This window comes from Hypomesus transpacificus, chromosome 13 (genome assembly GCF_021917145.1).
Source record: "Hypomesus transpacificus isolate Combined female chromosome 13, fHypTra1, whole genome shotgun sequence".
NCBI lineage: Eukaryota > Metazoa > Chordata > Actinopteri > Osmeriformes > Osmeridae > Hypomesus > Hypomesus transpacificus.
In genome coordinates this window covers 12,243,207-12,256,911 of record NC_061072.1, presented here as the reverse complement: position 1 = coordinate 12,256,911, position 13,705 = coordinate 12,243,207, and the positions used below count along the sequence as shown (strand labels likewise).

The window sequence follows — 13,705 nt, the reverse complement described above, 5'->3', positions numbered from 1 at the left end:
CTGCTGTTCCAGTCAACCTGACTAATGGCCAGGACCCCAGAAGGAGAGCCCCGTTCACAAACAGACGTGGTTTGTCAACACTGTGAGAAGCAGAGCACAGTCAAGACCAAGCGGAGGGGCATGTTTTCGTCACTACCCCTCAGTGCGTACATCTCCCAGTCATTCTTTGTGTATGTAATACACCACCACACTCTTCTCACAATCATCAAAATATTCCTTTCCAGCCCACCGCCCCCCCCCCCCCCCCCCCCCCCCCCCGCCTCCCACTTTATCATCTCTCATTGTATGAATCATCCTAATTTTTTCCACAAATTGTTGAACGTTTTCTGGGAACTGACTGGTAAGAAAAACATTATTTCTAACTTGTCTGACTTTCTGATAGAGGGGCCTTGTGGAGCTATATCTGCCTGAATGGTGGAAAAGTACTAATTGCTGTTTAATGCTCAATAATTTGTCCAAAGATGAATTCCCACCCTGTTAATTTTGAATTCCTGGCATTCTTTTTTTCTGAAGAGAAAATGAAGTCCCATTTACAGTACCCAAACTGCGTCATGGCTCTATCAATGCTGGACGTGAGTAGAAACACAGAACAAAGATTTAAGTCAAATTTACTCCAATATATTCTTTCCTCGCTTATAATTCATACCTATTCCAGTTCAAAGAAAATGTCGAATGATCCTCAGATGCTATGTGGTTCTTGTATGTTCTTATATATTCTTGTCTGTCTGTCTGTCTGTCTGTCTCTGTGTCTGTCTGTCTGTCTGTCTGTCTGTCTGGATACTTGACTGTCTGCCTATCTGTTGTCTGCTTCAACATCATAATTAGGGGTGGTAAAGGCACATTGTTACAGCTCTACATTGCTCATATCACATTGCCTTACTCTGCACGTTGTTGTGACATCATTGTTGTAAAACATCCCCACGGTTGCGCCGGAGGCTGGGGTGTGCATGATTAAGGAAAGGAGATCAACTGTTGCTTTTTCTCAGAAGGATTGATTCAACGACATGGATAGAGCACTAGTCTTCTAATACAAAAGTCCCACACCCAGATACAGTAAACAGCCTAAGAAGCCACTTCAAACGAAGTTGGCGGTTGGTTGGATGTCTCACTTTAGTTGGAAGTCTGTAACATCCGACCATTACATAAGACCCTGTGTTTTGTGCTCTGCCAGTGTACGTCCAGCACTAATGGAAGAGAAGTAGATTCTACAAAACAGACAGTGTGGCATTTGTGTCCTTCTCAGAATCATTAATTTTCATTGTGTGTGCGTGTGTGTGCTGGCTGGCTTGGGTAGCAAGGATTGCTGTCCTTCTTATACAACCAGTTAGAAAAAAAAATTGTTTTCTGGATGGGCTATGGCGAGGCATCAGAAAATTAAAAAAATTACTTTCTGTATGATTACAATAGTACCTCTCTATTCTCATAGACAGTAATAAAACCAGTTATATGGCTGTACACAGCCAAACACATGGCAAGTAGCTCTGCCTACTAAACTTATACATGGTCAACATAGTGCTTGTACACAAGATTAATTTGCAATTGATACTCTAGTTATGGTGTAACTATACATTGCCAATGTAGTTAGAACATATAATACTGTAATCTTTTCTGTTTTGATCATAGAGAGCAGGTTGCAACAACACAAACAACCTAACAACACCGAGCATTGTCTGTGCTATGTGAGTCAAGTTTAGCTGTGTCATTGCCCTCAGAGGGCCTTCCACACAGCTCTAGACAGACCTGCGGCCGTTGGCTGTGGTAGGTGAGTCTTCCACAAACTGAAGGGACTAACTAGGTGAGCCTCATCATACAGCAGGAGGCTACTCAGGTACATCCTTTGTGTTGTTTTTGTGTTTATGCATCATGACTATGTTTCTATGGATGATGATATGACTGCACCTGGTTAACAACAAGGTTGTGAATGTTACCAAGCAGGATACATGGATCCCTGCAAGTTATGTGTTATGTACCTGAAATGCAAGGGTAGTAGTGACCCCTACTGTCTGTTACTGATACTGACTTCTAGACTGGAATAGAAAGAAAAAAACTATTAGATCAGATGATTGCACAAAATTCACAAAAATGAATTCATCTTTTATTAATTATGCTTGAAAAATTTCTGATGAAAAAACAAGCACTGACAGATACTTGTTCAGCACCAAGAACAAGAAACATTCGTTGACAAGATTGCCGACATGTAAGACACTGGTGAGATTATGTGGTTGCTAAACTCACCTTGACAAACATAGTCATAATGAGGACAAGATCTCAGGACTCACACTACTTGGAGCACATCCCAACAAGCAGATACAGCTCTGTCTCCTTGTCTCCTACCCAAGAAGACCCATTCCTTAAGTGTAATGGTTACAGTGACAATCAGCTGTATCACTCAGTGCCTACATTAGGGTAACAAGGTGTATGTGCCTTTATTGAAGAATATAGGACAGCATGTTTCAGGGGTTGGACTAACTGGGCCTAACTAAGTGGACAGTGTATTAGCACCAGGTTCACGTTTTGCTTGTTTTTACATGGTGAGACATTCCCTATATAGAAGAATCAAAACACTTCAGGGAGAAGAATGATTCTTCAACTTTTCCTCAAGGTCAACCATTATCTTGTCTCATACAACTGACACATGGAGTCAGAATGAAAACATAACTTTTACCTTGGTTAAATGTTAATATGAAGAAAAGAAAAAAAAGGGTTATTATTGCTAGAATATATATATATTCTAACATACTCTAAAAATAAACATAATTGTGTTTCAATTTATTAATATCTTTCTATTTATCCAAATATAATAGTGAGCTGTATCATCTTGAACATGTTGTCACTCTTAATAACTCCTTATTACAGAAGTAAAAAAGATGAGACTTCCATTTCCATGCTTCCCACCCCCAGTTATAAAACCACACCTCCTACATTATAATTTGTACCAACATGCAATTTGTAGCAACTAATTACACATAATCAAAATAAAAACCTTTCGGCAATTTGTAGCATTGAAATCACCCGGTCTCTGTCCACTCTCTTATAGTCCAGCCAACCGTTAAAAACATCAACCTAACCTAAGTTGAGAGGAACGAACAAAGGTATATACTGTTGGCACACTGGTGGATCTCTGTGACTAATGACAGAGGATTATTTGCAGTTGGGAGTCCCTCTTTTGTTAGTGCACTGAAACCTGTAAATGTGATCTCTTCTGTGATCGTCGTTCTCTGTGTATACAGTGTGGCCATGCTGTGATAAGGACAGCAATTGCATGAGCATGCATGTAAAGATGATCCAAAGGGAAATGTGTGGATCAAACATGTACACAAGAACCAAGAACATTTGAGCAAGTTGTCATAAAAATAAAACATAAATAAGATTCATCCCCGGTTCATATTGAAATTCTTGAGAATCTTAGAGGGCTTTCGATGTAAGTCTTAGAGCACCATCTAGAGGTACAACAGGAAACACATTTGGTGGCCTTCACTGTGGTCTTCACTTCTGGACTCATGATCCCAGTGCAGTGTGGCTCTTCAGGATGGTCCCTGCTGTGAGGATACTGCTGGGTTCACTGCCTCTTGCTGTCCAGGATGGCCCTCCAGTCATGGGACCAGGACATCAGGCGTCGCTGGGTAGGGCTGGGGGGCAGGTGCTTGTTGTGGCAGGCGGTAAACAGGATGTGTTCCCAGGCAGGGTTAGGCTCTACTCCTGGAGGAGGGGAGGGGGACACATTAGATTGCAGCTCATAAACAGATCGATAGAAAGGAAAGGCATTGGACTTAGAGTAAGGTGTCAGAGTCAACACACAAACTTACCAAGGATGTCTGGCTTGTCGTCTATTAGGATATCTCCTGACACCACCGTTTTGTCTCTGGTCAGAATGATCTGCTCCAGGAATTCATGGCCCAGGTGCTTTTCTACCCAGGCATACTGAAAAAATACACACACATATAAACAAACAGATGTGACACACACACCCATCACATACACAAACAACTCCAATAACCACTGTCCAAACAAGCCACCGTACCTACAGAACACCATAAAGTACTGTATAAACACAGTGCTGTGTCAGATTGCAAGCCTACCTTCTCATATGGGCAGTGTTTGTAATGCTTGATAGGGCTGGTGCATATGAAGACATCTGTGCTGTGGAAAAGAAAACAGCTGTCAACAGCAAACTACACTGATTGAACAAGGTGTACCATAGCACATATCTAGCGCAAAATGTAGGTACTACAGACCCAACTTTAACAACTTCCTTCAAATACTGAGTCTGTTTACAAGGAGAGAAAAGGATGATGACTTGTTCACTGTGTAAACACCAAACATAGTTGTCGGAGACATATAGTACAGTTACATAACTCACTATGTGGTGCATTCCTGAAGGTACAGACTGGACTGGTCAGATCTGGACTGGTCTGGTCTCTGAGGACCCATGCATCCCTACTGGTTCTTTACTGGCAATTTTTATCTTACTATTTGTATTTTTATCTACTGACTTTCCACCCCATTTTAGCATTTACATTATCTGTTAATGATTGTTAGTCTTCCAGCAGCCAAGAATGATTTGTATTCAATATTTGTGTACATTATTCAAGCTCCTCTGATCTAGCTTTGTTTGTATCAATGTGAGTTGATACGATTGAATGGTGCGTTAAACAGCCCCCCCTTCATAAATACAAATTCACGTGCTTGGCCAAAAGAGATCTTAAATTTGGTAGTCTCTTACTTGTCCAGCAAGGCCATCTCCTTGACAGCCTTCAGTCCTCCAGGGAGTGGTTCCAGGTTGATAAAGAAGTCCTTTGACTCCCAGATACTGATGGCTTTCTCCTGCAGTTAATACATGCATACATATTGTGTATAATTAACACGTTTTTATGGGGTTGCTTATGTGTCTGTGAGAGAGTGAGTGAGAGAAAAAAAAGAGTGCCTGACAGAGAATTCCACTCATATCTTACACAGGATTCATGGCCATGGTGGACTGCTCCACCTGTCCAAAGTATCATACCAAGAAGTCATTCAGAGGTTGTGGAAGGCTTGGAGCATGTTACTGAGCTAACTACACTTGTATGTCTGCCAATTAAGTAATAGTAACTTAATAGTAGTTGAATAGTAAATTAAATCATGTTGTGGTCATGTGCGTTTGTGTTGTAAATGTAAAAAGTGAGTCATATGATCTAGGTACTACCGCGCACAGCAATCACATCAAATGATAGCTGCCGTGATCTGACATGTATTTCAATTGGGTTTAATAAGATCTGCAAAAATGGAAACGATATAAAAGACCAACTTTTGATCAAGCCATTTCAACTTGGCGATTCAAATCTATTTGAATACATGTTGCTCATTTTGCAGAGCCTCCAATGGGCCACTGTGATCCACTTACACACAAGTCACTCCGCAGCTGTCCATACTGTGATGACACCCAGAACCCCCGCCTGTCTTCCAAGGTTATGAACGGATCGTTGGGGTACCTTGCGCGGTAATTCTTCAGGAATCCCCCTTCAAAGTCAGCGATGACCCCGTCCATGTCCACGAGCACCCGGAGCCTCTTACTTGATGAGGCCGACGACATGTTCGCGGAAATACACTGATCATAGAGCATGGTTCTCTCTCTTCCGAGCAGGCGTACAACTCTCGACAGTAGTAACATTATTGTGATGTTGCAACTATCGGTTCTAGAACCAAGAACAGCACGGCGAAAAAGCGAGAGGACTCAAATCCGTTTAAAAGTCCGCATGGAATACTAAATTTAACACAGATAACGTCCTAGTTTGGTACTATTTAAATAAAACTAGTTTTTAATATTGCTTTTCCTTGGCGAAATGTTTATATTTCAAATCCGTCATTCTTTGTTAGCTAGTGCCAGCAGTGGAGTGGTGCAGTGTTCTTGACCAGAAGCAGGTCAAATGTGACATGCCTTTGGTAACTGTATAGACGTGTTTACAGATAGTGGACTAATACTGTGACGCACAATTGTACAACGAACACTAGAGTGCTGCATATCCGATGTGGAATTTAGGCACCCTTGAACAGTGTTGCTTCAATGTACATTGCGTCCAAGTGGTTGTGTATCACTACTATTGCATCTCGCCAAATGAGGTAGCCTAAAGAGTGGTGTAGCCCTCTTACTTGGTCTAATGTCGATATACTGCAGATTTCCAGAAATGCCTTAAAGCTTCACCCAGCTACAGATCATAATTTACTTTTATTACAATAATCCTTGAATGGGATAATAAGTGCCTGGCTAACAAGCGTTTTATACTAGTATTCCTTTTCATAAAATATTCCCCATCAACCCGCAACCCGGTAGTGTTTACTGTAGTTCCTGTATTTATAGATTTTTAAAGGGCCAGCAGCGAATATTACCCAAAGCTTTCATGTGCGTTACAGGTTTTACAGGTTTTCTGTAATAATCACTTTCGTATTTATTAATAAGAAGTATTATACAACTTTATAATGGTAACTGATAGATGTTCCTTTGGCACTAGGAGTCTCTTTCAAATATAACACATGCAAAAATGAACAGTAAATATGTATAAGGTGTCATGTGATCTTTAATGCGTATATTTAATTTGGTGAAGAACTGAAGGACAGGATGTAACATGACTAAATGCTAAAGTGTTGAGATTTGTTTTAAAGACTCATTAAGGGGGTTTACCACACCTCAGTTGCAGTGACAAGGGACCTGGCAACCCCAACATTCGGTCTCACGATACTTTCCTCTCTGAGGCGGCTGTGTGGCCCCGTGTTTCAGTCCGGACGGAGTTATTTCTGACATTTGAATGAAAAACAGTGCGTTTTACCTCCACTTTGGACAGATGAAATAATGGCTTCAGCCTTGGAGCAGTTCGTGAACAATGTGCGGCAGCTCTCCGCTCAAGGTTTGTGAACGAAACTGGTTTTATTTATCAGATGAGCTGGGACTCTCCGCTAATGCTAACCAATGCTTTGCCGTTGATAGCATGCTAGCCAGCTAGCCAAACTGGTTAGCTAGGTCCTCCTTTTTGCTTGATCATGTAAACACGCCGCTTGAATATGCGTTTAAGACGACAAGACTCTACTAAAGTGGCACCAAAGAATATGGTAGTATCTCATATGTACAGTAATGAACTCGGACCACACTGCTGTTGAATATATCTTGCAAAATCGCACTTTTTGTTTTTGTTAGAGAAAATCATTTCTGGGGAATGTGTACCGGTAGTCCCACCCATCACCCATACCATTGGCCAAGGGGTACGATTGTTTAATGTCATTGGATAGAAACCCAGTCTGTTAACTAATGTGCACTACCTCTATTGCTAAAGTGGAGGCCTTGGCTTGACAGGAGTATATTTGACCTGGCGCTACATTTTACAGTAAATAGCTGGTTAGCTTACATCATCACATGAGCTTACATTAGCTCATTCAGTCTCTTTCCATCATGTAAACATACCTTCCGTAGACGTAACTGATTCCATGCATTTATTTGTTTTTGGGATATCCTATTTTATCAATTACTTTCATATACAGCATTTTGTTGATTTTTTTCTTCTTATTTTAATGGCGTTGTTATTTGCATCTAGAGTTAAAGCCATTTTCATTAAATAGGGGTTGTTTTGTCTAATTTGTCTCTCCAGGTCAGATGACTCAGCTGTGTGAACTGATCAACAAGAGTGGGGAGCTGCTAGCCAAGAATCTGTCCCACCTGGACACCGTGCTGGGGGCCCTGGACATCCAGGAGCACTCCCTAGGTGTGCTGGCTGTGCTGTGAGTAGCCCTAGAACCATCTGGAAACTCTGCTTTATCTTCTTCTCTTCATTGTTGCCTTTTGTAATTGAAATAGTTGTCTTCCCTGCTTGTTACCTTACATTTCTTAATTTCTCTCTCTTTCCAAACCTTCACCCCTCTCTCTTGCTTCTTTTATAACATTCCTTACCATTATCTCTCTTGTATCCCTCTCTCCCTTTTCTACAGGTTTGTAAAATTTTCCATGCCAAACATCCCTGACTTTGAGACACTCTTTTCCCAAGTCCAGCTCTTCATCAGCACTTGCAACGGGGAGCACGTTAGATATGCAACAGACACTTGTAAGTTTACACCAAATGACCTTACTCTGATGTGTTACAGATTGTTGTTTTTCCTCTGTGCACAATGTCAGTGTGATAGCATGCAAGTGCCAAAGTTACGTGGTTACAAATTTTTCAAGGTCAAGTATGGTGATGGTCCGAAATTGATCTTGATTGGTACCGACTGTGTTTCCTCTGCCTCTCTTTTGTACCAGTTGCCGGCCTCTGTCATCAGTTAACAAATGCCCTTGTAGAACGAAAACAGGTACGACTTTCTCAATAAAAGCTTACCTTCCTCAACCCCAAGCATTATTCTGTGAAGTTCAATATTGAATTCCGAGAGTGTTTCTCACAGTTACTAGTACTGCTGAGTCCTGGCCAACTGAAATGGTTCAAATAGATGGATGTCGAATAATTCTACTCAAATTCTGGTACACTCATCACGCTTGAAGAACAAGCAATATGATTGACATAGACCTGAAGGGAAAGTTGTCAAATTAAGACCAGTTCATTTTTTAATGTGCCTTGAGTGACATCATCCTTTAACACCTCTTCTCCTTTCACAGCCATTGAGGGGTGTCGGTGTCCTAAAACAGGCAATAGACAAAATGCAGATGAACACAAACCAACTTACCTCAGTTCATGCAGACCTGTGTCAGGTATGTACTCACTTGCTAGAGACTGGAATCCTGGACACAACTTGGGCCTCAGTTAAGAAGCCACCTACACCAGACCTCTACCTAGGTTATTTCTGCCTGCATTCTGATCTACCGCTCTCACAATTGTGCCTCTGTCTCCACCCACACAGCTGTGCTTGTTAGCGAAGTGCTTCAAGCCCGTCCTGCCCTTTCTGGAGCAGGACATGATGGACATCTGTAAGGAGAACGGTGCCTACGATGCCAAGCACTTTCTATGTTACTACTATTACGGTGGCATGATCTACACAGGTCTCAAGAACTTTGAAAGAGCACTGTATTTTTATGAACAGGTACTGGTTGCTTCACTTGTCCTGTACAAACCCAATAGCAAATTGGTCTTCCTAGTGCTTGAAAAGTTGAATATATGGATCTTGGATATGACTTTGAATTGAAGAATATAAATACCTGATGATCTCCTTATACTTTAGATGTTTGGTTTAGTAAGGTATGGTTCTGCAAAGGAGAGATTTATACCCTAATTGTGGCACGGACCAAAGCATTAATGCCTATAAAGAATACTTTAGGCTATCCTAGTGTAAGACTCCCTTCCGGTCTCCTCTCCACAGGCAATAACCACTCCAGCCATGGCAGTGAGCCACATTATGTTGGAGGCCTACAAGAAGTACATCCTTGTGTCCCTCATCCTTCACGGCAAAGTGCAGCAGCTGCCCAAATACACCTCACAGATAGTGGGCAGGTTCATCAAGGTAAAGATCAAATGTATTACATCCATTCACTTTATAGACAATATGTCTGTCACATTCAGTCAAATACATCATACGACCCCTTACCAATTCATATATTTTTTAATATATACAGTGCCCTCCAAAAGTATTGGAACAGTGAGGCGAATTCCTTTATTTTTGCTGTAGACTGAAAACATTTGGGCTTGACATCAAATAATGAACGTGAGACCAGAGATCAACGTTTCAGCTTTTATTTCCAGGTATTTACAGCAGGATCTGATGCACAACTAAGAAAATATCACATTTTGTTTGAATCCACCCATTTGTCATGTGAGCAAAAGTATTGGAACAGATATACTTAAAACATATTTAAGTGAATAAGACTTAATATTTAGTTGCAAATCCTTTGCTTTCAATAACTGCAGCAAGTCTGTGACCCATTGATGTCACCAAACTTTTGCATTCTTCCTTTTTGATGCTTTCCCAGGCTTTCACTGCAGCCTCTTTCAGTTGTTGTTTGTTTTGTGGGGTTCCTCCCTTCAGTCTCCTCTTAAGCAGGTAAAATGCATGCTCTATAGGGTTTAAGTCTGGAGATTGACTTGGCCAGTCTAATACCTTCCATTTCTTGCCCCTGATGAACTCCTTTGTTGTTTTGGCAGTGTGTTTTGGGTCGTTATCTTGCTGCATGATGAAGGCTCTGCCAATCAGTTTGGTTGCATCTTTCCTTAAATTGGCAGACAAAATGTTTCTGTAGACTTCCGAGTTCATTTTGCTGCTGCCATCATGTGTTACATCCTCAATGAAGATTAATGAGCCCGTCCTAGAAGAAGCCATGCAAGCCCAAGCCATGACATTACCTCCACCGTGTTTCACAGATGAGCTTGTGTGTTTGGGATCATGAGCAGTTCCTTTCTTTCTCCAAACTTTAGCCTTTCCATCACTTTGGTAAAAGTTAATCTTTGTCTCATCAGTCCATAAAACTTTGTCCCAGAATTTTTGAGGTTCATCTCTGTACTTTTTGGCAAATTCCAGCCTGGCCTTCCTATTCTTCTTGCTAATGAGTGGTTTGCATCTTCTGGTGTAGCCCTTGTACTTTTGTTCATGAAGTCTTCTGCGAACAGTAGATAGTGATACCTTCACTCCTGCCATCTGGAGGTTGTTGCTGATCTCACTAACAGTTGTTTTAGGGTCTTTCTTTACAGCTCTCACAATGTTTCTGTCATCAACTGCTGATGTTTTCCTTGGTCTACCTGTTCGACGTCTGTTACTTAGTACACCAGTAGTTTTCTTCTTCTTCAGGACATTCCAAATGGTTGTACTGGCTATGGCCAATGTTTCTGCAATGGCTCTGATTGATTTTCCATCTTCTCTAAGACTCACAATTGCTTGTTTTTCACCCAAAGACAGCGCTCCGGTTTTCATGTTGTTTTCACCTCTGAATACAGTCTGCATAGACAAAACCTATCTTACCCAATCTGAACCTGAGTGTAGACATTCAGTGGTATTTATTGATTGAATAATGTATGTAATAGGACACACCTGGGCAACAAAACACACCTGTCAGTCATATGTTCCAATACTTTTGCTCACGTGACAAATGGGTGGGTTCGAACAAAAAGGTGATATTTTCTAATTTGTGCATCAGATCCTGATGTAAATACCTGGAAATAAAAGCTGAAACGTTGATCTCTGGTTTCACATTCATCGTTTGATGTCAAGCCCAAATGTTTTCAGTCTACAGCAAAAATAAAGGAATTGGCCTCACTGTTCCAATACTTTTGGAGGGCACTGTATATATGTATAAAGCCATACATGTCCTATATATTAACTGCTGCTCTGTGTCTCCAAACAGCCCCTGAGCAACGCCTACCACGAGCTGGCCCAGGTGTACGCCACCAACAACCCTGCCGAGCTCCGCAGCTTGGTCAACCGACACGGCGAGACGTTCACACGGGACAACAACACAGGCCTGGTCAAACAGTGCTTGTCTTCCCTCTACAAAAAGAACATCCAGAGGTTAACAAAGGTTAGCTCTGATGAGTGATCGCACGAATGAACCAACCACCTCAAGTTCACACTTGTCTAAAAGGGGGTGTTCCTTACTCAAATGTTGCTCTCACCTCCCTGCTGATCTCTCTCACCCTCTTTGCCGCCTCTCTCCTGTCACCTCTCCACCTCACCTCCATTCTCCCCCCCCCCTTTCTCACCTCCCCTGTCCTCTCTCCCCCTCTTCACCTGTCCTCTCTCCTCTCCCCTTCCTCACCTGTCCTCTCTCCCCCTCTTCACCTTCCCTCTCTTCTCTCCCCTTCCTCACCTGTCCTCTCTCCCCCTCTTCACCTTCCCTCTCTTCTCTCCCCTTCCTTACCTGTCCTCTCTCCCCCTCTTCACCTTCCCTCTCTTCTCTCCCCTTCCTCACCTGTCCTCTCTCCCCCTCTTCACCTTCCCTCTCTTCTCTCCCCTTCCTCACCTGTCCTCTCTCCCCCTCTTCACCTTCCCTCTCTTCTCTCCCCTTCCTCACCTGTCCTCTCTCCTCTCCCCCTTCCTGCAGACCTTCCTGACACTGTCCTTACAGGACATGGCCAGCCGAGTGCAGCTGTCTGGCCCCCAAGAGGCTGAGAAGTATGTCCTGCACATGGTGAGTAGACCAACATGGAAATCAAATGACTGGTCTGCCCCAGATCAACTCCTAAACCCTAACCAGCCTCCCAAAGAACACATATAGCATGTGAATCGAGATTGACATTCACGTTCTGATTACAGCAGTCAGAAGGGCAAAAACGCAGCATTGTAACTATATCAGTCTTCGGTTATCCTGTGCGTTTTCACTCACGCCTTCTGTTCTCTGCAGATTGAAGATGGTGAGATCTATGCTAGTATCAACCAGAAGGATGGCATGGTCTGTTTCCACGACAACCCAGAAAAATACAACAACCCTGCTATGCTCCACAAAATTGACCAAGAGGTAAGAACCTGTGAATGGCATTATGTATGCACAGTACATACCCAACTTATACTAGAATTGAAAAAATGATGCTATGAAAGCTGCATCAGTAATTTGTTGTAAAACAAGAATCTATAAATGTCTTTTCTTCTGGTAGATGTTAAAGTGTATAGAGCTGGATGAGAAACTAAAGTCCATGGATCAAGAAATCACAGTAAACCCGCAGTTTGTGCAGAAGGTGAGAAGCAATTTACTGCAATCAACTAAGACAATTTTGGATTGTGTGAAAATTATGAGAAGTGTGTTTGAATGCTCGTGTATGTCCCAGAATCTCCCAAGGAACAATCACATATTGGGTGTCTGGTTCAGTATTGTAGATCCAAAGTGTTTTAAGACAATGGGTTGTCTCTGATGTGTTTCAGAGTATGGGAACCCAGGAGGATGATGTCGGCAGCAAAACATCAAGTTATTCCTGAGGGCCAGGGTGAACGCTGCCTGATAACAGGTTCTCATTGGATGATACTTTTTTTTAAAGAGGAAAACCTACAAACATTCTATAGAGTATGGACATTGGTCAGGGAAAATCTAAATGTGTGGAATGATAAATTTGGTTATTTCTTCATGGTGTCTTGAGGAAAACTTTAACGAAAAGAAAAAAAACTAAATTTTGTCAGTGTTTTATTTATCAATGTTCGAGTGGGAGAACCACTGCTGCATCAACAACCACAATAATAAAAACTGGACTTATTTGTTCAAAAATTGTTATGTGTGGATAATCACTGTTTGTTTCTGTTGCATGGTCATCTATTTGGAGGGCACCACATTCTAGGTAGATATGGCTACAAGTTAAGAAAACCAAGTGTTCTCTTCTTGTAAAAATCTTCCATTGCAGTTTCTTGAAACATAATGTAGATTTGATATCATATGGTATATTATCTAAATCTGTCCTTGACCAAATGTAAAGAGGGGAGTATCCTATTCACAAAATTGGTGCACTGTTTTTTAGGTCCGTTAGAGGGCGCCCACGCATTGTCTTGTGGATTGAATTGACTGAGGAGCAAGTGTGGTAAACAGCTATTGTCATGATGTAATCTTAGAGGGATCGCGCTTTACGATTGTCGATCTGTTGTAATAAAATGTTTCAGAATATTGTGCTTGGTTGTTGAAATGATTTCTTGGACAGATGCCGTTGAATATTCTCACATTCATTTGTAAATGTACAGTACTCTGGCTTTATTTATGCGACCAACATTTGACAGACGGATATGGATCGTAATAAAGACATGAGCCAATCCCAGTATAGACTCCCCCACAGGGGAGGCGGGACTAAGATGGAAA

The 13,705-nt window shown here is 41.8% G+C and overlaps 2 protein-coding genes across 2 annotated transcripts; one reads left to right on the top strand and one right to left on the bottom strand.

The window, feature by feature from the left end:
- Positions 1–2,060: 2,060 nt before the first annotated feature.
- Positions 2,061–6,469, bottom strand: LOC124475412 (5'(3')-deoxyribonucleotidase, mitochondrial-like). The gene is made up of 5 exons (XM_047031998.1): positions 5,381–6,469; positions 4,724–4,824; positions 4,080–4,140; positions 3,807–3,921; positions 2,061–3,699 (listed from the first exon to the last, which is right to left on the bottom strand). Exons 1-5 carry the CDS (start codon positions 5,645–5,647, stop codon positions 3,560–3,562), a joined length of 684 nt encoding a protein of 227 aa, XP_046887954.1. The 5' UTR covers positions 5,648–6,469; the 3' UTR covers positions 2,061–3,559.
- A 231-nt stretch (positions 6,470–6,700) lies between these two features.
- cops3 (COP9 signalosome subunit 3) lies at positions 6,701–13,128 on the top strand. Its single transcript, XM_047031996.1, has 12 exons — positions 6,701–6,878; positions 7,614–7,743; positions 7,951–8,063; positions 8,258–8,307; positions 8,609–8,701; positions 8,851–9,030; positions 9,307–9,447; positions 11,279–11,452; positions 11,975–12,061; positions 12,275–12,388; positions 12,525–12,605; positions 12,790–13,128. Exons 1-12 carry the CDS (start codon positions 6,824–6,826, stop codon positions 12,841–12,843), a joined length of 1,272 nt encoding a protein of 423 aa, XP_046887952.1. The 5' UTR covers positions 6,701–6,823; the 3' UTR covers positions 12,844–13,128.
- Positions 13,129–13,705: the final 577 nt, after the last annotated feature.

What these genes read in the sequence shown, in the direction of transcription:
- LOC124475412 (XM_047031998.1), bottom strand. Translation starts at nt 5,647, where the DNA reads ATGTTACTACTGTCGAGAGTTGTACGCCTGCTCGGAAGAGAGAGAACC. An exon ending in GAGATGGCCTTGCTGGACAA is followed by an intron (nt 4,141 to 4,723) that starts GTAAGAGACTAC and finishes TCTTTTCCACAG; the next exon opens with CACAGATGTCTTCATATGCA. An exon ending in CGACAAGCCAGACATCCTTG is followed by an intron (nt 3,700 to 3,806) that starts GTAAGTTTGTGT and finishes CCCCTCCTCCAG; the next exon opens with GAGTAGAGCCTAACCCTGCC.
- cops3 (XM_047031996.1), top strand. Translation starts at nt 6,824, where the DNA reads ATGGCTTCAGCCTTGGAGCAGTTCGTGAACAATGTGCGGCAGCTCTCC. An exon ending in TAGATATGCAACAGACACTT is followed by an intron (nt 8,064 to 8,257) that starts GTAAGTTTACAC and finishes CTTTTGTACCAG; the next exon opens with TTGCCGGCCTCTGTCATCAG. An exon ending in TCCACAAAATTGACCAAGAG is followed by an intron (nt 12,389 to 12,524) that starts GTAAGAACCTGT and finishes TTCTTCTGGTAG; the next exon opens with ATGTTAAAGTGTATAGAGCT.